At 53.4% G+C, this 25657-nt stretch overlaps 1 protein-coding gene across 1 annotated transcript in view; it reads left to right on the plus strand.

Annotated features, from left to right (window-relative positions):
* OSBP2 (oxysterol binding protein 2) overlaps positions 1–25450 on the plus strand; it is a 56566-nt gene extending 31116 nt beyond the window's left edge. Inside the window, 12 exon segments of the mRNA XM_072351229.1 lie at positions 7138–7388; positions 15432–15618; positions 16276–16393; positions 16558–16624; positions 16747–16911; positions 19211–19456; positions 21115–21235; positions 21410–21513; positions 21737–21832; positions 22225–22409; positions 22725–22945; positions 23448–25450. Of these exon segments, the coding sequence (XP_072207330.1) occupies positions 7138–7388; positions 15432–15618; positions 16276–16393; positions 16558–16624; positions 16747–16911; positions 19211–19456; positions 21115–21235; positions 21410–21513; positions 21737–21832; positions 22225–22409; positions 22725–22945; positions 23448–23590 (1904 nt within the window). The 3' untranslated portion in view covers positions 23591–25450.
* Positions 25451–25657: the final 207 nt, after the last annotated feature.

The following is a 25657-nucleotide window of genomic DNA, read 5'->3' on the forward strand; positions in this document are numbered from 1 at the left end:
TGCACTTAGGAGATATCCGACAACTGAAGTGGTTTTTGGTAGCTGTGTGCTGGGTGTGGTGGCTGACACCAAGGCCAGGTGTGAGGCACCGCAGAGCAGGGATGTGCAGCCCCACTGTACCTGTGCTGCTCCCTGCCTCAGCTCCTGCTCTAAGATGATCTAGTCCAACTGTCGACCCATTCCCCACCATGCCTCCTGAACACTGTCCCTAAAGGAAGTCCCTTTGTGCCAAGGGAAGGAGGTGGTGAGACAAGAGCTGGTTGCAGGTGAGCCCTGTGTGCTCAAGTCACTGGTGGTTTTGCTCTTCTGTGGCTGTCAGGGCTCTTCATCCAGCATAGCCTGACGTTGCCATTTATGCTACTTCTGCATCGGTCATGGCTCACTGCAGCCTGAGGACGCTGCTCATGCACAGCCCGGTGCCGTTCACTGCCCTCTCTTGCAAAGAGGCTCCCGTTCCCTGCTCACGGTGCCATCTGGTTGTGAATGCTCAAACACCAATAGCAAAGTTTGTCGTTTATTTTTTTTAATGTGCTTTGTTGGACAGGAGCAAATGACGTTTAATTATTTATGGCACTTGCATTTACGCAGCTAAATATTCATCAGCAGACCATGAGGTAGCTCTGAAGCCTTGGGCTGTGCACGTCCTCCCTGCGGTGCTGTCTCAGTCTGCGTGTCAGCTGTGGATTCCGAGCTCAGCCATAAAATAGAGAAAGCACGGTTCAGTGAAGCACATGGGCTTCATTATCCTGGTGCTGCCTTCTCAGTGAGCCCAATGGAAAGGTGGAAATTAGAATGGTGTGGAGTCTGGGTGCATTGGGGATCTACTCCATCTAAGGAGTCTGTGATTCTGGCTCATACCCACAGCTTGAGCTTTGGATTTAGGTTTCTCTTCTATTTTAAGTGCTTCATCAACTATGGATTTGTTGATCTCCCTTCCTCTCGTTGATTCAAGAATAGCCCAAAGGAACGATCTCAACGTCATCATTCGGATTCCATGGTGGAGGTTGTGTTGTGTGCCAGCAGTGGGTCGAGGATGCATTTTGTGTCATTGCCATTGTGTTGTCTTTGGTGAATCTGCAGAAGGGAAACCCTTGATTGGACCTTGATCCTCACTTGGTGGCACACATGGGCTGGTAGGGACAGGCGTGGAGCTTCCAGGCTGGATGAAGCTCTGGACAGTAGGTGATTGGGACCACTGGGTGGGCTGTAGGGTCCCTAACAACCCAAGTTATGCTATGATTCTAAAAGATTTCTGCTGTGCTTTGAATCACTGGGGGAGATGGATGGGATGAGACGTCAGGCTAAAGATATCAGCTCAGGAGCAGCCTGGGCAGCTTTGCAGGTGTGGATAGAAGCACACTGCCCCTGGCATCCACAACTAGCAGTGCTTGCCAAGGACAAGCAGGTGTCAGCATGGCCTGGAGTTGGCCTAGCTGCTCAGGTCAGTCTGCAGTGTGTTCCTGTTTGGAGCTGTAGGATGATAAAGTTTCTATTTTTATCAGAACATTTGTTTTTCTTCTCTGGCGGTGTGATGTGCAGTGTGAGCAGCCAACTGGCTGCTAATGAACGGTTATTTCCCTATAATCACACCTTCACAACTGGAATCCTTTTCACTTTCATTCAGAGCTGGCTCTTGGCTTCTTCTCCTGCCCATTGTGGATATGGAGAACAGATCATTCCCTTCCGCCTCCAAAAACTAGTGTGTAGACCGTGTCTGCAGTCCACGTTGCTGTATTTTTACTGAATGCTGTCCTTTCATTCACCTCGCCTTTCAGGATTTGTTTCCCAGCCCCGCTATCATTCCTATTGATGGCTTTTTATGGTGTGCATCTGCCTTAGGATTGCAATGTCCCAAGCCGGGCGCAGGCTCTTGGGCTCTGATCAGAAGTCACATGGTGTCTCAGAGAGCTCTGTTCTGTTCATATAACCCCAAATTTCTCTGCTTTTTTTAGCTCCCTTTTCAAAGTTCCATTGTAACTCACACTGAACTGGTAGCTCTCTCTCTGCCAAGCGGGCAGTTGTCTGCTCTCTGCTTGGTTGGCATCTCTACCAGAGTTGCTATCTCCACTTGGGGTAGGGTGCAATCCTATACTGACTGCATCCTTCAGGCTCCTCATCACCACTGCCTCCATACTCTAAGGTTAAACCCTTGCAACATGCTTTCAGCCTGTCTTTGTTGCCTGCCTTACCAGTGGGTTGGAGTTGTTTAGGTGATGGGGTCCCGTATATGCCAGAAAGAGAGAATAACTGCAATCCAAACGTAGTGCTGAGGGTTATTGACTGGTAACATCATCTTGTGACTGCAGCAATGAGATGGCTGGATTGCAGTCATCATAATGAAAATACTTTATGCTTTCTCAGTGCTTGTCTTTCTGAAAGCAGAAGTCCTTTAGATGCGTTAGTGGGCTGCGATGCCCACTCCCTCTCAGGGTGCTGCTTCATAGGAGGAAAGAATGCAGACAACAGCAGATGGGTTAGAATTCTTTGCATGTCACTGCCAGAACCTCCGTGGCCTTGTGCAGTGAGGAGATTGAAGTCCAAAAATGTGATCTTGTTTTGGGTTAGAGGAAATTTGATTCTGTGTTGGGTGAGAAGTTCTGCTGGCACTGCAGCAAACCTCATTTGGAGACTTCTGGTGCCAGACCTGAAGACAACTCCATCTTTGTGAAGAGCACATTTTGGGCTGGGCTGATACTTACAGTTGTTGCTCGGCACCCACACAATGGGCAACGTGGGGGTGACAGCTCATTGGGCTTGGAAATGGATCCTTGCAGCACTGAGGGTGTGAGTCTTGGGGTGAGTCTTGTCCTGGGTAAGAGGTGAAGCCATCAACTTAACTGCTCTTTATCCTTCCAGTTTCTTGTTCTTAGATTTTTCAGTTGTGTCCCCATGGTGCTTGCTGACCTGGAAAGCCAAGCAAGCAGTGTAATGTGTCACAAGTGTCACTTTGCTTTGGTTTGGCTCCAGCCAGTTGCACTGGAGCTTTAATGAAACCACAATTACAGAAACCAAGAGATGGAATCAGGAGCAAAGAAGATGCTTTTCTGCTTTATTTCAGTGTGGTGAGGTGTAATGGTGCCATGTTGGCTAAGTTGGAGGTCTCTGCTCCAACCGTGGGCTCGGTTAGGTCACATCTGTAAAATCCTTTGCTTTGAATTTCTGCAAAACCTGAGCATTTAGCTTCTCACCATGATCCCAATGGATTTCAGGCAGATCTGCTGGGACAGACTGGGAGCTCTGGGTCCATTCTGTGCAGCCCCAAGCTGAGTCCTGCCCCCGAGGCTGGGTCCTTGGGTCATCCCCATCGAATGCGATGGAGATGTCATCGCAGTTGGTGAATAGCTGCTATTTTTAGGCCTGAACAGCTTTCCATTTGCATTAGCAGTAGCAGAAATATCCTCGCCAGGTTGGCGATAATTGCAAAGTGATCACCCAGATTTGGAACGATTTATGACTGACTGTTTGCTCTGTTATTTTGATGATTAATTGCCAGCGTAATTCTTTACAACCAAAAAGTGCCGCCTGGGCCTGCTTGTACAGATGCTGTAGGAATTCATCCCTCTCTTGGCAGCCGGGTGAAGCTATTAAATATAGATACCCATTTCCATTTCATATTCATAGCTATTAAAAGCAACGAAAGCGGATGAAGGTTTCGGAGCCATTGTGGAAATTGCTCCAGTTGAAGAATGGTTGGTGATCAGTGTCCATGTGCTGCAGCTGGTCCTGGTGGGAAAGGCTCTGGTTCCCAAACCAGGTTTGTGGTGGTGGCTGCAGAACAGCAGAGGGACCTGTGGGTGTTTGCTGGGAGCGCTGTTGTATTACTATGGGCTTTGCCCATGGTCTCCCTGCAGAGATTGGGTTTGGTGCTTATTCATCCTATAGACCTTCCCCATGTTGCCTGGAAAAGGCTCCAAACCAAATCAGTGTGGGACTTTTTCTTGCATTTCCATACAAAGCCCCTGGGGCAGGTATGTGGAAAGGCATACATTGACATTGGTTAGATCCAGGCCCACTGAGATGAAGCTGTGCTTTCTTGATAGGCAGATGTATTATCTATGATGGTGGTGGTGTCCTGGGAGTATCAAGCACGGGTTGGTTGGATGCAGCTCCTAAAGACACCAAGGGTGGAATCTGTGGGTTGGCTGCTTCCCTATGGGAATGCTATGGTGAGAGGAAGACAGGCATGCTCAGTCTGAGGCACAGACTGACTTCCCATGGGGAAGCACTTGTGTCACTGAGCTTCCAGTCCTGGTGATGCTCTGGGTGTCCCTGTCTGCATGTGGCAGCTTTTGCTGTGCTTCAGCAACGTCTCACTGGGATCAATGCAGGCTGCTTGTCTCAGGAACCTCTCCTGCTCAACCCCGTGTGTGTGTTCCTGCCTTGGAGCAGGAAGCCAGGTTGAGTTTATGGAATGGAACCTTGAGAGGCAAGTGGGTCAGGGCTGCAGGAGGGGCTGGGGGACATGGAGGGGATGCAGGATGGAGAGAAGTTAGAGGTGGTGTAGGAAGGAAGGGTCATTCTGGAAGTGATGATGTAGGGATGGGAAGGATGATGAGAGGAAGGTGGCACAGCTGGGACGTGGCTGCTGGGCTTGGAATGCATTTTGGGGATTTCAGGATAAAAGTTCATTAACCCCATGGCTTCCTCTTAGTCCATCCCAAACAGCTCTCCTGGCTCCATGCATCCATGGAAGCACCAAAATGCACCTGAGCAGCTGCTCACCTGCCACCTCTGGTGTCACCGGTGTCCTGTATGCAGGAAGTGCCACCTCCTCCCGTCTGCAGCTCTCCACCAGCATGGGGGAAAAAGCTGTGAGCAGGGTTTAGCTGGGGGAAGTTCAAGAGGCAGAAAATGAGGCTCTAATGGAAGCATCTGCCTTGCTGAGCTCCTCATGAGCTGCTGCCCTGGGCTCTGAAGGCTGGTGTGTGCAGTGGGTTTGGGAAGCAGCCTGAGGAGGCTTATGGCCACTGGCTGCTGATCCATTTTACATGGATTAAATAGCATCACAGCTCCAAAAATAATCCTCCGGGCTCGCGGCGAGGCCCACTGTTCCTATAGCAACTGATTCATACCAGTGCCCTACAAATAAAAATCAAAACAGATTTCCTTTAAGTTTGTTTGCAAGTTGAAACAAAGTGGGAAACAGAGAATGAAAGACTCCGGGCTGAACAAACCGAGGGGCCTCAGCCTCTCCTCACACACCTTGTGCTCCAACCCCTCCCCATCCCACAGCCCTCCTTTGGACTCCTGATGGTTTTATGTCCTTAAAACTACTCAGAGCTAGAGAGGCACAGATAGCTCCTCTTGTCATCAGAAGGGAGAGTCATGATGGCTGAGGAGATTCTGGGTGCTCCATCCATCCTTTTTTGCCCACTGTAACATGGGGGTATCCCAGTGGTTGTGGTGGGGGGATGGGAGCACATCCTGGGAGCTGCTTCGGGTGCTTTGTGCAAATGTTTCTCCTTCAGCTTGCTCTGATTTGATTGTAACCACAGCTTTGGGTTTCCTTCCTTCTGTGCTTTGATTTCAATTCATTACAGCCAATTTTTGCTGTTCTGCTTGTTAAGTGAAACACCTTCTGGGTGTTTATATAATTCTGCACGGCAGCGAGAAATGGGAGAGGGGGATTTGGGGTTAAACACTGCCTGGGGTAGGCAGAGAGATCCTTCCTGCTGCTTGCTGCTCCTGAAGTGCTGCTTTCTTTTGCAGCTGTAAATAAGGGAAGATTGTCTTTGGGAGGCATCACTCGTGTCTGTCTACGCACAGAAAAATGCCAGATTTGATTCTTCCCCTGCAGTCACACAGAGGGAATGGTGGCTTTGGTGTCACGGTGGTGGCTGCCTGCACAGTGTCTGTGATGGAAACCAAGCTGGGGCTATTGGCTTGTGCTTGTGGTGGGTATATAGGGTATATAGGGCGCTGTTTGGCTGCTGAAGGCTGGCTACAATCACCCCCAGTCACTGAATGGAGAGAGGGAGAGGTTACCAGGGTGCCTCGTGTGCCCCAGGGTGACAGATACTGCAGCAGTGCTGGAAAAACTTGGAATAGAATGTGGACCTTTGGGAGGTTCTGGTTACTTTTCCTTACTGATTGCTTAAGTTTTCCCTCTAGATCTGTTGGAGTTGGTACATTCAAGACACTGGCATCACAAGCCTGGTGCACCCTCTGGGATAGATCCTGCAAGCCCCATCTTCTCTCTCCTTTCCCTCTGCCCATCACCTCCATCCTACCCTGACCCCATCCCTGTGTGCTTGGAGCAGCAGGACTGTTCTTGTTCACGGCACCCCTGTCCCTGGCAGGGGGTTGGAACCAGATGGTCAATGAGGTTTCTTCCTATCCAAGGCGTCTGAGGGTTCTGTGGTTCTTTGCTGGGAGCTCCCTGTGCTGGCCCTGCTCTGTGCGATACCAGTGCTGAGCCTGGGAACCTTACTTTCCTGTGCCCAGGTGGTCTGTAGGAATGCACTGCTCTGTTTTAGGTTGGATGTCTGTTTTTCATCACCCCAAGTGTTCTGGAGTTGCAGCTATAACCATTCCTGTTGTATCTGAGATGCTGACTGCGGTTTTCTGTCCTCTGAAGTGGAGGGAGGGTTTGGGGTAGATACGTAGGTGCTGTTCCTTGGATCATCCTTTCCTTGGCATGGTGTGGACCTGGCAGAGCCCTGGCAAGGTTCAATTGTGCCGCTGGGTGCCCCAAACCCACCCCCTGTGGCTGGGAGTGGTGTCCCAACGCTCCCTGAGTTCTGGCATCTCGGGGCTGTGCCCTCTGCCCAGGGAGCCCGTTCCATTCCCACTGCCCTTTGGAACAGAACCTTTCCCCAATGCTCATCCTGTGTCTCACCGTCACTCAGGCTGAGCAGCCCTATGCTGCATCCTGGTGGCAGCGGGAGGAGCCCTCCTGACACCCCTGGATGCCATCCCAAATCATTCCTCATGCCACGCTATGCGTCCTCATGCAGAGGGACGCCAGTGAGATGGGCGAGCAGGGAGTCAGGGCTGGACTCGGTGCTCCTTCCCTCTGCCCTGGCACATCCCGGTCTGTAGCCTGTGCCAAGGAGGCAGGAGGTCCCCCTGCCCGCTGGTACAGTCCAGGGGTAACCATGGAAACTGTTTTTTTTTTCTCCATCCCTCCCTTTGCAGATGACTCGGGTGACGAGGAGCCCGCCTCACAGTCAGACAAGAGCGAGCTGCACAGCACGCTGAAAACCCTCTCAAGTAAGCTGGAGGACCTGAGCACTTGCAATGACCTGATTGCCAAGCACGGGGCAGCCCTGCAGCGCTCGCTCAGCGAGCTGGAGAACCTGAAACTGCCAGCTGAGAGCGGCGAGAAGATCAAGGCTGTGAATGAGCGAGCCACGCTCTTCCGCATCACCTCCAATGCTATGATCAACGTAAGTGCCGCCGCGTTTGCATGGAGGCAGAGGGAGAGGCACCTTCTTTCCTCTCAAACAGCCCCATCTCCTCCCTGTGCCCCAGCTGAACGCTGTGGTGAGCACAGGGGGGCTGAGGACAGTGAGGCTGGGACAGGGCTCTGCTGAGTGCTCACAGCATGCTTGCTGGGTGTGCAGCTCCAGGTGTGGTTGGGAAGCATGGTGCATCTGGAGGTTGGTGTGCAGAGGGCTTTTGGATCATTCCTGGGGGTGGCTTTCAGGCCAGCCCAGTAATTCAGAGCCTGCTGTGGGTTCAGACCTCCATCCCCTTGTTGCTTGCATCTTCACAGATGTTGGTGAAGCCACCCTCATTTTGCACCACGGGGGTTTAACCCTGCAGTGCAGTCCCCAGGTGCTTTGCTGGAGCCCCTCTTTCTCCCTGCCCTGTGATTCACAATGGGCTTTTGTACAGCTCATTCTGGGGTGTGGTGCTGCCTTTCCCAGTGAAACAGCTCTTCCTGGGGATGGGGAGAGAACAACATGAAATAAAATGTTTGAAGGGGAGAGGAAAAAAGAAAATGAATTGAAGCCTGACAGTCATAGAATAATGCATGAGGGTAAAGCTCAGGGAACTGTAAAGGGAGCTTAGCTGTCTCAGCCCGGAGCAAAACAGAGGTCGTGTGCCACCTTACGTGTGCGTGGAGGAATGCCCCTCCAAGCAGCCGTGTGCTGGTGCTGGAGGGTGTTTGCTGGGGAAAGGCTTTCCCATGGTGGTGTTTGGGGTGCCTGTGCAGCTGTGTGGAGTTAGGGGAAGTTTTGGGAGCAGGGTTGGCACAGTGTGCACGGGTTTGCCATTTGGATGCATCAGCAGCAGCTGGGAGAGGAGTTTTGGGAAGGGTGTCTGTGCTGAGGAGGTGATGGTGGCTGTGGCATGATAAAGGCTTGAGTCAGGGCTTGGCCATCTGGACAGCATGAAACAGCACCAAAACAGTGAGGAAAAGGTGAGAGGAACTCAGCGTGGTGAGCCCACAGTAGAATATGAGGGGCTCTGGATACCAGATGTTTTGAACAGTGTACTTCTCTGCATCAGCTTGTGGCTGAGCTGTCTTGTGGGGGGGGGGTGCCTGGGGCTCCCCAGGGAGGTCTTAGAGGGTCTTGTAGCAGCCTCAGGAGCATTTCTGCACCTGGGCTTACCTTGTTAGCACAGGGTGATGCCCTCTGTGTCCTGCTGAAGCCCTGCCAGCAGCCTATCTTAGGGTGGCTGCATGAGTGTGGAGCTACCAAAACCTGTAAGGAAATGTTGGATGTCCCTGCGGACAAGTCCACGGCACCCAGCCACCTCATGGCAGCAGAGGGGAGCATTCTGTCTCATGGATATCCTGCCATCACTCAGTATGCTTCTGATGGGCCAGAGCTCTGTGGGGTCCCTCCTCAGTTTGGGACCCATGTGACAGGTGGTGCTGCATCCCCGTCCTGTTTCCATCCAGCCGCGAACGATTGGATTATGTAAATGTCCCCATGCTGCAGGAGCAGCAGCAGGCAAGTAGAAATAAGGAAATACATATGGAAATCCAGCAGTTAAGGTGACCTCTGTGCTGCAAACGTGCCGTGCGTGCCACTGGGGGCTTCCTGCAGCCCCCCTTCTGCCAGCGGGATCTTCGTCCTCCCCTTCCTCACCCTGCCATCCTCACACAAGACGTGCTCTTCAAGAAGTACCAAACACAAAAGGATCGGATGCACAACAGGGCAGCCCCCAAAATGTGCTCCCAGCCCTCTGCCCGCTGCCCATTCGCTCTGCTCCTGTCCTGGTTTTGCAACCTTGCGTAATAACGCACCGGGAGAGCCACGTGGCAGTGGCAGAGCTGAGCCCGACGGCGCTGGGACTTGAGGAGCATCCGAGAGGAGACGCAGCCAAGCGATCTGCCACGGGGAAGGAGTGGGAGGTGCGTAAAAATAAGAAGAAACTAATTAAGGGGATTAGTATCATCTTAATAAGAGGAGCGGAGACGAAGAGCAGCGTGGGCTGTGCGGCTGAGTTCTATTTGAGGTTGGTGTGAGCATAGGGAGCAGCAGGGTTGGCTGCTTGTGGCCGTGGGGTGGGCTCTGCCCTGAGCTCTGGGAGCAGCTTGGCCTCAGGAGGAAGAGAGAAGGCAGAGAAAGGCTCTGCAAGGAGGGTGAGGGTGTGCTGCGGGGCTGGAGATGCTGAGATTTCACAGGGGTGTGTTTGGGGATGATGTTCGCATGGTCACCAGGACCCAAAGGGCTACCACTGTCTCTACAGGAGGCCAGACTGCCTTCCCTGTGGGGGTTTCTCTTACCCTGAGCACTGTCACCCCTCCCGGAGCCTGGAGACATTGTCTGAGTGCATCCCACAGCCCGCTGGGAGGATGGTGGGCACAGCCTTGGCATCTCTGTGACATGCTGAACGATGTGGTTCCCTGGGGCTGGGAATGGGCTGCTGTAGTCCTGCCCAAATTTGCTGTGTTTTAATGCAGTGCTGAGCATCCCCTGTCCCTGCGGGACAGTGCTGTGATTAATCTGTGCTCCTAAAATGGCCTCACTGTTAAAGCAGGCTGATGTGCAGCACGTGCTCCCAGCGGCACCATGTTCACTGTTGTGAATGGCTGCAAGGCAGCTTAACCCTTGCCTGTGTCTGTGTTGGATTGCAGGGTCACTTAGAGCTGACACGGGTCACCTAAACACACTGTAGACACAGCAGGAACATGGATCCCACCTCCCCTCTGCCCCCTACCAGCATGCACGGCACTCCCAGTTCAGCCTGGTACACCAGTACACAGGAGGAGCCCTGCACCCCATCACACATGCTGATTTTGCTCCTGGAGCCCATCCTTGCATGGCCTTTGTTAGTTATCTGTGCTGTACCCCACGTGCTCTGATCAGCGCATAGGAAACCATGTCACCGACCCAGAAAACCCACAGCTTTGGGATTAAATCTCCAACCCAGCCCTAATCCCCAGCAGGCAAAAGGAGGCTGTGGCCCAGGGTCTGGGGTGATATGCGCTGCTGATAAGGGAGTCACTGTGTGGGCTGCTCCTGTTGGGGACCCTGTGGCTGTGTTCAGCGGCTCCGAATGGCTCCCAGGCAGCTTGTGGGGAGCACCCTTGATTGCTGTTTTAATGCTCAGTCTCTGGGTGTGCTGAATAGCAGCATGCTGCCCCATAAAGGCGTTCATGTTGCAGTGAAATGTTGCTGGGATGGCAGTGCAAGCCTGGAGCTGGAGGTTTGTGCCCAGGTCCCTTGGCAGAGCTGGGACAGTGTTAGGGAGCAGGAGTTGCCACAAGTCCCAGCATCACTGCTGGGCCAGCTCCTCGTCCCATTGAGTGTCTGAGTGTGGCTGTTGGGCTGGAGGGATTACAGGAGCCTCGTTAACACAGCCACACCAGGGGATTTGCTGCTGTCCCCATTCTAATCCCCTGTAAGGGCTGGATTACATGGTCCCAGCTGCTGGGAGCGGGGCTGGGGTTGCTGTGGGAGCTTCACCCTGGTGAGGGGCACCTGGCTAAAGCTTCTGTGACTTATGGGGGCTGCTTTAACAAGTCCCCGCAGCAAGACACAAAGTTTGGGTGCAGCAACAGGGCCGGGTGCTGACAGAGCCCTGCTTTGTGCCACCCTGTAGGGAGCACCTGGAAAGTGTGTTGGGTTCTCCGTGCTGTGTACCGAGGTGTGGGCTGGAGCAGCTCTGATCCATGTTTCCACTCTGAAGCATTAATGAGCTTCCCTATGCCTGTGCACCGTTATTTTTGGTGGTGCTCTGAGCTGAGCACTGTGCTTCACAGTTCCCTTCTCGCAGCCCTGAGCTGGGCAGCAGTGGCTCTTGGCGTGCTCGTGCCCTCCTTTTGGGATGCTGCTGAGCAGCTGGGGTCACCCCGAGGGCTCCACAGGGATTTGCAGGCGTTTCAGCCATCTGTGCAGCTCTGGATGTTTCCTACACTGCTGCTCCGTGTGCCCTGGCTGTGGGCGCTGTGCTCTCCATCCTTGCCATCCAGCTGTGTGTGCGAGCTGATGTGGGATTTGAGACCAGTTCCATCCCGCACTCCTTGTGTTTCCCCTTTTGCTTTCTGTTTCCACGGGGGGATGAAGAATAAAACAAACCCTCTCCTGCTTCAAATTCCATATGCATCTTGCTGCTCTCACTGCAAACTGCTACATTTAGTGTTGCACTGTGTGACCGGAGCGCTGACGTGGTGTTAATGTGTTCTGAGCTAAAACGAGGATCAGAAATGGCCCTTCCCTTGGGATATTTTCTGCTAAGCAGCAGCACAGCTGTGTCCCTGCCTTTTGATGAGCCCAGGAAGGAAGGGAGCACTTATCTACGCAGCACCAGGCGCGTGCAGAGCAGCAGGATGTTCCTTCCCACAATGAATGAAGAAACAGCCCTTGCTGCGTAATGCACCTTTAAAAAGGAGATGATGGGGCACATCTGGCTGTTCCCTTCTCCCACGCTCAGTGATGTTCCTGCAGCTTTAAGCACAGTCCCTTGGCGTCCATCGTTGGGTTGTAGGGTTGGTCGCTGGGGCTTCTGGAGATGTGCAGAGCCTAATGTTGATGGTTCACCTGGCTGCATCCATGCTGATTCACTTCATCTGTGTGTTCTGCGTGGCTCATCGCTGCCCTCAAGGTGTGTGACACTATCTCCTCGTCAGGACACAGGTGACATCAGGTCATTGCTGTCAGCCACATCAGTAACCTGTGGGATGTTCAGGACGTTCTCGTTATTCTGCAGTAAGCTGTGCAGTCTGGTGTTGCAATAAGAGCCTGAATGCTGTTAAGTCTGTCTGTCCCAGTGGGGTCTGTGTGACACCCTGTGTCTCCCTGTACTGGGATCTGCAGGAGCCTTGGGGCTGTTGTGTCACAAAGCCACCTTGTGCTCCTGTGTTCTGATGGCATTTACAGCCCTGTTTGTCCAGTGCTTGGTTGGAACCTGATGCATAATCTTGGAGAGGAGAGCCCAGCAGCCCTCTGCCACCTGCCTACAGGTGATGGTGGGTTCCCCAGGACCTTGTGCCTGCACTGTGGAGCTCGCTGCCATCTGTACTGGCTGGTGATGTGCCAGAAGGGCTGGGTGATGGACAGTGAACCTCTGGGCTGCTCAGAGGTGACTCAGCAGCCCTCCCTGCCTGCCCCCCTCCTCCTCCCATTTCCTTCTTCCCTGTTTTCCAGCTGCTTCTCCCAGACCCTGGCTGAATGCTGTGGCAATACTTAAGAAGTGCTTTGCTCCCTGAGCTTTGAGGTTGGGTGCTGGGGCTGGGTCCCAGCTTGCTGTGCCCTGTCCCATGTCTCAAAGGACTCAAAGCAACCTCCCGCTGTATGGGGTGTGATGTAGATGGCTCTGTTATCTATAGGATGGCTTCACACTGTGCTCCTGCCTTGCTGGGGGGGCTCTCACTCGCTGACCTCCCCAAGGGTGGCCCTGAGGACAGCCATTCTCCCTGCACCATGTGGATTTACAGCTCTGTCTTGCATGCAATCCAGCTCAGGTTAAATTTAGCTGCCGCCCCATAAGGATTTTATAAGCTGGATTTTGCTGTGTTGTTCCTTCAAAGGCACTACGGCTGTGGTCGTCTGCACCTTTGGAGTGAAATGAACTGGTGGTGACCCACAACAGGATTGGCCTGAGGGGGCATCAGTGGCAGGGCCTCCACTTTGTCCCTGGCCACATCCTCGCACAGTGACAGCTCCACAGAGCTTTGTCACTGCTGGGGATGAGGTGACAGCCACCGACTGGCACGGGAAGCAGTAATGCCTGGATAGTGACATGGATGCTGCAGGCTGCCCGCCAGCATTGCCACTGCCGCTTTGAGGTAGGCTGGGAATGGGCCACGTCCTACATTGGGGCTGTACAGCATTGCCATGGGTGATGTTTTAGGATGGCTGGAGCATGGCTGGAGTCCTGGGCACTGCTAGTGTGAATGGGGCAGGGCTGTGAGGCAGTGTGGCACTGCTGTGATGGCGTTTTGCCTGCGAGGAAGGACAGGCTGAGCTGCAGCTTCAGCTCTGGGAGGTGAACCCTTGGGGCTGGGGCCTGCCCTTGCCACTGTGGTTACTCAGTGCTGTCTGCAGGGTCACCGTTGGGTGAGGACAGATCCTCCTGGCTCTAGTGCTGCTTCCCGTTGGCTGTGCTTCAGAGAACTTTTGTGCTCACAGATGTGCTTTTTTCCTGGAGCCATTTGCAAAGCACACAGCAGCTGTGGCTCTGCAGCAGCACCGGCACTGCAGAAAGCACCAGGTTGGATGCCATCAAGGGATGATGCCGTCCCAGAGCAGCAGGGACTTTCATGTCTGCATGCCAAGCAGCAGCTTGGCACCACAGTGTGCCCAAGGGCTTGGTGACAGCACCCTGCCGACTGGAAGAGGAAGATGTGGGAGAGGAAGGTGCAGCTCTTCGGGTTTTTGCAGCTTTAACTGCATGAAAGAAGCTGTGCCACATTCTTTGGTGGAAGGCAGCAGCAAGCAGGGCTTTAATGATTGCTTCTGACAGCTGGGGAGGGCTGCAGCCCCAGAGACCATCAGAACACGGTGCTTTGTGTGTGCTCCGTTGTCCTGGGGAGAGATCAGCATGGAAGTGCTGCTAGTTGGTGCTGCACAGAGAACTGCCCTGGAATGGCACCAGCACGTCCCCTTGTCATTGTAGAACCTGGTGACAGCCTGACTGGTGATAAAGGGCCAGGAGGAGCCGAGGTGCTTTTCTTTGGGAATGCCGTGCATTCAGCTCACGAGGCCCCATCTCCTGTTCCTGTCATTTCCCATCACACCACAAACATTCCATCTCCCGTCACCACCTTAAAATCAGTGCTCAGCCACAGCAGGGTGCTGCCAGTGCATCGTTTCAAAGCACCCGGAGCTGGGACAGCTGGCACTGCCCATGCTGGTGCCAGCCAGCAGCACTAAATGGGTGTTTGGGGTCAGGATGGGGACCTTCAGAGCAGGTAATGAGCTTTGCTGGGTGGGGAAGGTCGCGTTGCTATCTGATTACTTACCCTTCTGCTTTCATCCTCTTATTGCAATGCATCAGCGTAATAGGAGAGGCGAGCCTGCCAGCTTTGGCATGGCTTAGTTTGAATGGGTGCTGGGAGGAAGGATCGTAGAGGAACAAGGGATTTTCTTGAGAAGGCTCCAGCCTGCAGCTGGGTGTGAAGGCATTTGGGGTGTTAGGGCATGGGGAATGGGGACCTGCATGGGGAAATGTTGGGTGCAGATCTCTGTGGTCATAACAGTGCTTCCTAAAGTCAGAAATGGGAATGGAAAACATAAAAGCTGCTGCTCCGTGCTGTTTGCCTGCAGCATTGTGCTGCGTTGTTTCTGATGGCGTTAAGCAAATTCCCCCTCAAATCCTGCTGCTGGCCAAAGGTTTGACAGAACCTGATGAGTCAGAGCTTTTCTCCGATAAACCCTTTTAGAAACCATTCACATGACAAAAGCTGAAACCCTGATGTTGTATGGCTGGGAAGTAATTCAAGTGTTCAGGTGCCATCTCCCTGCTTCTCAGTGCAAGAAGTTTAATGTGTACTGAGCCACAGAGATTTAGGGGAGGGAAGAGAAGGAGCAGCTCTGCCCCTGTGCTGCTTAACCTGGGCTGATCACAGGGGAAGCAGCTGAGCTGAGGAGGCTCGCTGCCCCATCCTGATATAACAATAACCTACAAATAGAAGTTGGAAGGTTCAAACACAGGACATGCAGCTCCTGGCAGCATCCCTGCACTGAGCGGACATTGCACAACATCCCAGTGCACACCCTGTGCAAGGAAATGTCCCATTGCACGCCCTGTGCACTGGGAAGGCACGGTGCTGAGTCTGTCTGTCTGTGTCCCTGTGCTTGGTGGGTCCCATTGCCTGGAAAAGGGCACGTGGTGGGGATGGGAGGGCTCTGGGGCTGTTACCTGCTGTCCTGCCTGGCTTCTCCAGGATGGGGGTGTTTGCATCTGTATGAGCTCAGCGGTGGCTCCCCAGCTTCAGGGATGTTCTTCCTAGCCCCAGGGATGTGGGAATCATGCAAAGCTGTGGGCTCACATTTCTCCCAGCTGATTTCTCCCTTCCTGCCCTGCAGGCTTGCCGGGATTTCCTGGACTTAGCAGAAACTCACAGCCGAAAATGGCAGCGGGCTCTGCAGTATGAGAGGGAGCAGCGGATCCGGCTGGAGGAGACCATCGAGCAGCTAGCCAAGCAGCACAACAGCTTGGAGAGAGCCTGCCGTGGGGCACCGGGCAGCGCGGGCAGCACCGGCACCACCAAGGGTGAGCCCAAGGGATGGGAATGGGGAAGAGGTACAGGCAGTGCTCTCTGTGCCCACGCTGTTTGCTTTTAGAAAGCCTACGGTTATCCCAGGTGGTCCTGCTGTTCCTTGCTTGGTAGGACTGGGATTCCACTGGACCTTGAGATTTGGGGCAGGAGAGTGCTGCACCCCCAGACCCAGCTTGCTTGTGTTGTTTCAAATCTTCTCCCTGCTGACAGAGCACGTCTCAGGCCATAGTGCTTGGAGGAACCCCAAGATCCCCAAATGCTGCTGAGTTCACGGTTTCAGTGTGGCTCATGTCCCAACTGGGACTCGTTTGCTGCTTGCAAAGGTTATTTATCGGAGAGTAAAATCAAATGGCTTTGGATATCAGTGCCAAATTTCAGGGGTGGTCAGCTCTGTGCCATCCTGGCTGCTGGAATAGAGGCTGCATGGCAGAGCGCTGAAGCTGGTACCTGCGGTGAGGCTGTTCCCAGGGGGCAGTGCCACCTCTCAAAAGTCCCCTTTTGTTTGGTGTCTGTGGTGTGCATGTGGCTCAGGCTTCTGGCTTCCTGGCAGTGGGAGGGGACAGAGCAGGGGACAGTGGTGACAGTGAGTCTCATTGGGTTTGGAAGGGGACTGGCAGCAGCTGAGCATCTCAACCCCTTTGTGCCACCAGGGAGTGTGCAGTCTGCCAAAGGAGAGGCCAGTGATGAAGATGAAGAGACAGAGTATTTTGATGCCATGGAGGATGCACCAGCTTTTATCACTGTAACTGCAGACCCCAAGCACCACAGGTACGAGCTACAGCCCAAGGGCTTGGTGAAACTCATGGGAAAGACTTGCTGCTGGGTGTTGTGCTTGGCTTTGGGACAGCACCTGAGTGGCAGTGGCTGTACTGCACTGCCCCAGCTCCTCTGTGCTGTTCCCACCTTCACCAGGTGGCACTTTGTCCCCGCAGGCGTTCGGGCAGTAACCTGAGCGGGGCCAGCGAGGGCCACCCTGAGGACTGGAACCTGGAGGACAGTGTGAGTTGGGCAGAGTGGGTGGGATGTCCAGTGAGATGAAATGGCTCTGGGACTTCACCTGAGTCCCTGGCCGTGCTGGGTGAGCGCTGCTTAGACCCGTGCTCATCCTCTTGCTTTTGCAGGTATTTGAAAGCTCAAATCAAAGCAGCTACAATGAGTCCTGCAAAGATCTCCTGCCGAAGAAAAGGAGACGGAGCCGCATCCCCGACAAACCCAACTACAGCCTTAACCTCTGGAGCATCATGAAGAACTGCATTGGCAAAGAGCTCTCCAAGATCCCCATGCCTGTAAGTGAGTCCCAGGGTGCTGCTGCCGTGATGAAGGTGCTGACCTCAGGGTTTGGTTCAGTGCAGAGCATTCGGGTTACTGTTCCAGGTAGTCCTGCAGGTGCTGCAGCAGCCTCTGAGCAGGACAGAGCTCATGTCACCATGTGGCACACACAGCCTGGGGTCTGACTGCCATTAATGTGAGTTGTCCAGTGCTCTGAAGAACCAGCACAGGCAGAAAGCTTGTGCAGCCTGGCAAGAGGATGCTCAGCATGAAGTTGTGCTGCTAATTGCTTTGTGGTAAATGGCTCTGATATTGTGGCTTTTGGATTAGGGGCTGTCTGCATCAGGCTGGCTCCTTGGGGCTGATTTCTGCTCCTGTGCTGGCTGTGGAGGACCACAGAGTGCTTGTGGGGTGCACACTGGAGCTGGGGGGCATCACCTGAGCATCTGCAAACCCAGGTGAAGAGGGAACCAGGGCACCTGGAATCCCTGCAGATACAACTGTTTCACTCAGGGCAAGAGGAGGAGACCTTGCTGTTTGGAAAAGCAGAGGAGAAATCCCTGTTGTTGTTAGTATGGAAATGTGTAACTTCTCATCCTTTGTGAGTGCAGGGGTCTCCAGTGCTGGTTTGTACCCGGAGCGGGCTATGCTGGCTGCTGCTCACCCAGACCTAACACTGCCTGTAGCAAACCTCCCTCAAGACTGTAACAAAAAGCAGTTTCCAGAGCCCTGTCCAGGCTGATGGGTCACTTGCAGGTCTTGACTGGCTCAGTAAATGGTGTGGCTGCCACTGTAAGCAAATCGTTCCCCCCAAACCTGCCACGTCCTGGCAAGCACAGGAGAGTCGATTTTATTTCATAGAGTGGTACCTGGAACACTTGAGTAAAGGGTGAGTTTGTCCCTTGTGCTGTTGCCAGCTGGGAGCTGCAGCCTAGCACTGTCAGTTAGCATTGCCGCACCAGCATCAAGATCAGATAAGGACACGATGGCTACAGAAATCAGCTCAGGATGTGAAATACCGGCAGCTGCAGTGCTGAGAGAGAGGAAAGCTCTACCTTTCCTAGCAGTCAAACCCACTTAGAGCAGTCGCAGCCTGGCAGCAGCGCATGGCTGCATGTCCCAGGGGACGTGATGCATGGAAAGCCTCCCCGCGCACACGCTGCCTTCCTTCATTTGAATGAATGAACAAATCCTCAGCACTGAAATGGAACAACACAGCGGCAGGGATTTTGCATTTCTGGGGAGGAGATAATCATCATCCCTCTGCTGGAGGGCTTTGCTGTGTGACAATGCTGGTGTGGGATGCAGCTGCTGCTTTGTTGTTGAGCTGCCTGCATCTCTCCTGAGGGTCTGCCAAGGTGACACTGCTTTGCTTCCTGGTGGATGCTTTGCTGCCCTTGCTACATAACTGCCTTTCTTGGGTGCTGTCAGATCCTTCTTGCTTACGGACTAAATCCCAGAATGGAACAGTCTGGAGTTTGTTTTCTTTTATATAAAACATGTAGCTTGGCTTATGGAAGTGATTCTCCCGTCCTTCAGCCATCTGCTCATTCCAAAATAGAATTCTTGTTGTGAACTGGAAGCGAAAAGGGACTTTCAGATGGTTTGGGGGCAAAAGCCTTTCCACTCATGCAACAGAAAATATCTCACTTGTCCTTTTTTTAATGATTCCGCTTGTTTCTGGAACAAAAGAATTGCTGAAGTCAAGCACTTACTTTTTTTTTCCCCAAAGACATTTGCAGCAGTGGTTTGGACAATGCACTGCAAACGTCTCTAATTAACAAAGCTATGATTTCGGGCTGGAAATAAGGTGGGCTGGGGCTTCCCCTGGGACAGAGCTGTCCCTCTGCCTATTGCTCTGTGTTGTGTGGCTGTTGTCAATGCTACTAAATCGGAGTTTAGGGTTCTGTCAGTCACTGGGCTGCAGTGTGGAGGTGATGGAGGTGCTCAGGGATGCTCGCTGATGTTCCCAGCAGGGAGCTGGGCTCACTGCTCAGGGTCATTCAGGGGACTGGGCCATGTATGACCTGCCACAGTGAAGGGTTAGCTCATGGGCTGCCGACTCCTGGCATGGCTGTTCCCAGCTCAGCCCAGCTGGGCACTCTGCAGCCCTCAGGCACTCGTGCTACGGTTCAGGGGGCACATTATAGTGCGAGTCTCTTGTTTTATTTAACATTTACTTGATGCTGCAGAGGCAGTGCTTGTGCAGAGCTCCCTGCCACATCCAGCCCTGTGCCACAGCTCTTCTGGACGTGGTGCTGGAGTGCCCAGCTGGCATCCATCCTGCTTTGCTGACCACCGCTCTTCTCCCTGCAGGTGAACTTCAATGAGCCGCTCTCTATGCTGCAGCGGCTGACGGAGGACCTGGAGTACCACGAGCTGCTGGACAAAGCAGTCAAGTGTGAGAGCTCCACAGAGCAGATGTGTTTCGTGGCAGCCTTTTCAGTGTCTTCCTACTCGACGACGGTGCACCGCACAGCAAAGCCGTTCAATCCGCTGCTGGGGGAAACCTATGAGCTCGACAGGCTGGAGGAGCTGGGCTTCCGTTCCCTGTGTGAGCAGGTGAGCCGTGCAGAAGGGCTCCATGTGCCTGTCCTGCTGTTTGTGCCGGACCAAAGCAGCCCTTTCTTGTAGGAGATGCAGCATCTCCCTATTTCAGTGCACTTCATGGCTGGATGGAGCCTCAAAAGCTCATTTCTTTCTTGTTATACTGCAAAGTGTTAATTTCCAAGCTTGGTGGCAACCTGAGGACCTCCAGCATCCCTGTGTGCTAATCACAGAGTACATCTGATGCTCATCTATCAACCAGCAGGTCTTAATTAAAAACCTGGGGAGCTTAATGGGTTGAGACCTTGGAAGGAAATTGACTCTTTAAAGCATAGCATGCTCAGCTGGTGCTTCCCATCCTCCTGGGGATGGACAAGGCTGTATATCACCACTAAAGGCAGGACATCATTTTGAAGGGGCTCTGGGCTTCCCAGGAGGTGGCTGTGCTGTCCCAGGGACGTTATGACCATCACGTTTCTTGGCACTCAGGAACAAACCTACAGGCCTCTGTCACTGCAGAGACCAGTGCAGGTTCAAGACCTGCAGCACCATTTGGCACTGAGATCTGTGAGGTGAGGGCTGTGTGTTAGCTGTTCTGTGGGGCTCTGCTTGCAAGCTGTGTCCTCTGGGTGCCTGGTCCCCTTTGGCAGTGCTCTGGAAGTGCTGCACCTTGTTCAGAGGGAGGCAGGGACATTTTTGAGCAGGGGAGGCAGCCTGGATAGCTCCTCAGAAGGGCACAATGTTTTAAAAGGGTTTTGCTGCTGGTCTGGATGTGGAACGAGGCTCTGGGTCACATTATGCCCCTCTGTGCCAATGTGAGCTATCAAGTGAGAGACGGAAGTAAAGGTGCTTTGGTAGTTGACCTCCAGGATTTGTATCCCTGCTGACCCTACTTGTAGGTACTTCTGACCCTTCCATGTGCCTGTTCCAGCTGCCTTGGGTGTATGAGTACATGAGTTTCGGGTGCTGATAAATGGTGGGGGCTGGAGAGGTTCATCCAAAATTTGGTTTGCAGTAACTCGGAGCAAAACCAACTCTGCTGCAGTACTCTGGAGCATTTGATCCATGAGCAGAGCCTCTAACTGCCTGAATCCTGACCCCATTTCAAAGGGCAGATTGGAGGCAGGCTTGCAGAAGCCCAGTGTTGGTGCGGTCAATGTGTGCTGCCCTGGGTTGTGCTGGCACTGTGGGATGGATAGATGGACAGACAGACGGATGCTGTTCCTGTGGCTCTGAACATCGCTTGGCCCACTGACATGCTGAGTGAGGCACTGGTAATCCAGTGCCTGAAATCCAGTTATCCAAATAGGATTTTCTCCAGCCGGTGACAGTGGGATTTAATGGAGAGGTTTTGGCTCTGCTCACGGTTGTAATCCGGTTGCTCGGGGCACTCAGGAGTAATTACCCTGGTGCAAAGTATCTCTGAACACAGTAGCTTATATATTCCTTCCAAGGGACGGTGCTCGAGTGGTGTCCCTGGAGCCACCAGGTGGGCTGTGCTGCAGCCACATCTGCTTTTTCTGTCCATGTCCATGGGAAGGCACTGCAGTGCCGAACAAACTGCAGGCTCAGCATCCTTGGGACCAAAGCTGTCACCACTCTTTGGGTCCTGCAGCTATGACTGAGTGCTGGATGGGGTGAGCACCTGATGGGCTGTCTTTTCTCCCTCCCAGGTGAGCCATCACCCCCCGGCAGCTGCCCACCATGTCTTCTCCAAGCGAGGCTGGACGCTGTGGCAGGAGATCACCATCGCCAGCAAGTTCAGGGGCAAATACCTCTCCATCATGCCTCTGGGTAGGTTACCTGGCCAAGGGGATGAGGGCTCACTTGTGCCATACCCTGTGACACTGGGAGCCAAGCAGGACGTTCCCCATGGGCTTTCAAAATGAAAGCTGTTAGAGGACACAAGGCAGACATGGTGCTTGGGCACCTGTCCAGTCCCCACCCTGAGCCCAGGGCTCTCCACAGGTGCCATCCACCTCGAGTTTCACTCCAGTGGAAATCACTACGTATGGAGGAAAGTCACCTCCACGGTTCACAACATCATCGTGGGCAAGCTCTGGATTGACCAGGTCAGTGCTTATGGGCTCTTGGGGGAGCAGGGCAGTGTGGGGCCAGGTCTGACGTGGGGTATTTTACTTGGGCCCATCGTGCCATGGGACTGGAGGGGCTGGAGTGGGGAGCAGACGTAGTTCTGCACTGAGGTTGGTGTGCAGCTGCACAAATGACGACTAACGGCTCATTTGTTTCCTTGCAAAGTCTCTCACTTGCTGTGGTTCTGTGTCTTTTATCTAGTCTGGTGAAATAGAGATTGTTAACCATAAGTCAAAAGATAAATGCCAGCTGAAATTTACCCCCTACAGCTACTTCTCCAGGGATGTCCCCCGAAAGGTACGTAGCCAAAAATCTCCCTGTTGCTTCTTCTGGCTTGGCTCTGCCCTCCAGGCTGGGTTCTGTCCTTCCAGCTGCGCTCATGGGGTCCTGGCACTGGGGTGGGATGCAGCCAACATGGGGCTGTGGAGCTGCACTGGCACCTCAGTGTGCCACTGGCCCTTGGGGGGGGATGCTGGGGACAGAGTTGGCAGCTGGGACCTGTGTATGGTGCTGGGGAGGATGAGGGTGGAAAGCAGAGGGGCTGTGTCAGGATGGGACCTTGCTGGGTTCTGCCCTTATGTCTGAGGACACAGAGCACCGCTTGAGTCACCATATCTCACTCCTGGAGGGCTCTGGGTGCTTTCAGAAGCCACCAGAGCCATCTCTTGCACTGCTGTCTCTCCTGCCAGGTGACAGGGGTGGTAAGTGATGCTGATGGCAAAGCCCACTATGTCATGTCAGGCACATGGGACGAGAAGATGGAGTGCTCCAAGATTGTGCAGAGCAGCCATGGCAGCGCCGGCTCAGAAGGCAAACAGAAAACAGTCTACCAGACGTTGTCCCCAAAGGTCTTGTGGAAGAAGTACCCCCTCCCGTGAGTCCCATCCTGTGGTGTTGCTTGCTGCATGTCTGGCAGGGCTGGAGTTTTGCTTTCCTGGCTGCTGGCTGTGGAAGGGAGTGGTGATGTCTCCATGCTGGCTTTGCTTTTAGCATCTCCATACCAAACCAATGAGTCTGTGCTTCCCCAAACCCCTTCAGCCATCTCCTTCTAGCCTCCTGAAGGCACCATTTCCACTTACGGGGTTGGATGCAGAGCTTCTTAAGGGTGCTTTTGGAGGGCGTGGGACGTGAGCACCTGAAAGGATGGGAAGCCTTGCTTGTGGTCCTCATCGGGTCTGTCTGTCTGCAGGGAGAACGCCGAGAACATGTACTACTTCTCCAGCCTGGCCCTCACCTTAAATGAGCCCGAGGAACGTGTGGCCCCCACGGACAGCCGGCTGCGCCCCGACCAGAGGCTGATGGAGAGCGGCCGCTGGGATGAGGCCAACGTGGAGAAGCAGCGGCTGGAGGAGAAGCAGAGGGCCGTGCGCCGCAGGAGGGAGGCTGAGGCTGTGGAGGCCCTGGAGGAAGGTGGGATGTTGTGGGGAATGGGGGGGGCTGCAGGGAAACCCTGTAGGGTTGGGGAGGAAGGACGGACTTCTCACTGTGGAATCATCGAGTCCTAGAATAAGGGAATTGTTAAGGTTGGAATAGACCTCCAGGATGAAGTCCAACCCCCAACCCATCCCCATCATGCCCATTTGTAGAACCATAGAGCCATTCATGTTGGAAAGGACCTCTAAGATCACCAAGTCCAACTGCCAACCCATCATTACCATGGCTGCTAAGCCATGTCCCTGAGTGCCACGTCATTTTGAGGGACGTGGTGGACACGGGCTGATGGTTGGGCAAGGTGACCTCAGCAGACTTTTCCAACCTTATAATAATGATTCTGTGATTCCATCTCCACGTTTCTCAAGCACCTCCATGGCCAGTGACTCCACCACCTCCCTGGGCAGCTCAATCCAACAGCTGACCGAGATTTTCCCAAATACCCAACCTTCATCTTCATCCTTTGCTTCTCCCCATGCAGGAAAGGACTACGAGGGCTACATCCCGCTGTGGTTTGAGCGCAAGGTGGATCCCATCACGGGGGAGCTGATCTGCACCTACAAAGGCGGCTACTGGGAGGCCAAGGACAAGCAGGACTGGAGCTCGTGCCCCGATATCTTCTGAGCTGCCGTGTTTGCTGTGGTGTGGCCAGTCTGCAGCAGGACAGACAGATGGAGGGACAGACACACAGCAACGTGCTGCCAGTGGTTGACAGCGCATATAAACACACACACACACACACACACGGCGTCAATACAGGCAGAAATTGGACAGAGAGAATCTAAGCAGGGATTCCAAACCTATTTTTTATGCACTAATAAATAGCATCTTTTTGGTTTTTTTTTTTCTTTTTCTTTTTTTTTAAACAGTGGCTTTTTCAGCTACTTAATTAGGACACGTGGCTCCGGTTCGTTTGTAGCCCAGGGTATTTATTGCTGTCAGGAGCTGCTGCCTATATCTTTCAGTGTCTCGGCCCTATTGGCTGGGACAACAACTTCCAAAGATGCTCGCGTCATGGGGGTGCCGTGCAGTTGTGTGAGCTCTTTCTTTTGGCATCTTTCCCCCCCCCCCCCCGTTCATTAAAAACAACAACCCACCCCCAACCTCTCTGTACCTGATTCAGATTCCTTAAGGAAACCAAACGAAACCAGCTGTGAATCTCTGCCCACAAAGCAGCGGGGTTGGGGCTGTGGCTGTTGCTGGAGGCTGCAGGTGGTTCCTTATGGCTGCATCCCCCTGTCTCACATCCATTGGGATGTTTCAGCTGGTGATGTGCTTTGTTTCCATGACCGTGTGGTGCTGCTGGTACACAGAGGGAGGACACAGGAGGAGGTGACGTCCCACCACGTAACAGAGGGAACCAGGAACCTGCACACCTGCTATTCATGTACATCTGGGTCCCATGGGCCGCCTGTATCCGGACAGCCACGTCCCCATCAGAAGATAATTAGCAATAATGAACTTGGAGGCGATGGGAACTGCGATACCCGTGGGACGTTTATGCCATCGGCTTCCTCCTCCATCAGCCTCCTCCTGGTTGGGCTTCTTTGCCAGCACCTTCTGCCTACAGCAAACCTGTGTGTACAGTTCTACATAGACCTCGTCTGGCATAACAGTAGTGAGTGGCTATTGGAGTGGCAACAGCCACTGAGCTCAACGTACCCCTCCAGTCTTATTTATTTGCTTCTAATTTATATATATATACGTATATATATAAATATATATATATAATTATTTTGCTTAAATTTCTATGGTACGGCAATAGATGAAAAACAATGAAGACAGATGCATCTGTCTGAGGTTTTTGTAGCACGGAAGATGAGTGCCCAGCCCTGTGTGGGGGGTGATGGTGATTCATTCCCAAAGCCAACAAGTGACGTTTTACTCCTAAGCTCTGCAAAGCTGCTCTGTTGGCTGCTTGGATGCAGCTGGCTCCGGCTGTGCCACATCCAGCCCCAAGGTTCTCAGATCTGCTTTGGAGACGCTCCCACCTGAATAATGCCTTATTTTCCTCTTCCTTTTTTTTTTGGTCAATGCAAGAGAATGCTGGGAAAGCTCAGCAGCCCCTGCACCCCAAAGCTGGAGCCTGGTGTCCCCAGGACATGGGGTGACAATGCTCAGGGACTGTTGGCTCCACGGCCTGCAGGTGGGACACAGCAAGCTCCCGTCCTCTGTTTGCCCCCCTTCCCTCTGCTGTGTCTCTCCCGGCATCACCATCACAGCTGAGCAGAGCCCGGGGAGTGTAAGGAGCGCCCCAACAACACAAATCCCACCCCTTCCCCTTTTTTAAGGCTAATTTTACCTTCCAGAGATCACCGAGCAGCATCACTTCATCTGAGCACCATCTCCTGCTCTTTCTATTTCCCCCGTACATCAACCTCCCCCACCCCCCACCAAAGGATTTTAATGTCATTCTACTGTAAATGCTGTTGAATGTATTTCTTTTCGAGCAATATATTGTGAGTGACCCCCCCCCCCCCCCCTTCTCCTACATGGTAATAAAACTTGGATTCAGGAGTTTTAAAAGGTGAAGTGCTGAGCTTCTCACTCTTCAGGTTTGCAGGGTTGGGGGGTGGCCAAGCTCTGGGTATGAGGTGTGACCCTGTTGTCCATTGGGAGAGCATGGACGGCCAGGAGAAGGGTTGTCCAGGGAAGGTTCATGGGGAGGTGGGGTCCAATGGAGGTGGCCCA

Source organism: Excalfactoria chinensis, chromosome 16 (assembly GCF_039878825.1).
Source record: "Excalfactoria chinensis isolate bCotChi1 chromosome 16, bCotChi1.hap2, whole genome shotgun sequence".
Taxonomy (NCBI): domain Eukaryota; kingdom Metazoa; phylum Chordata; class Aves; order Galliformes; family Phasianidae; genus Excalfactoria; species Excalfactoria chinensis.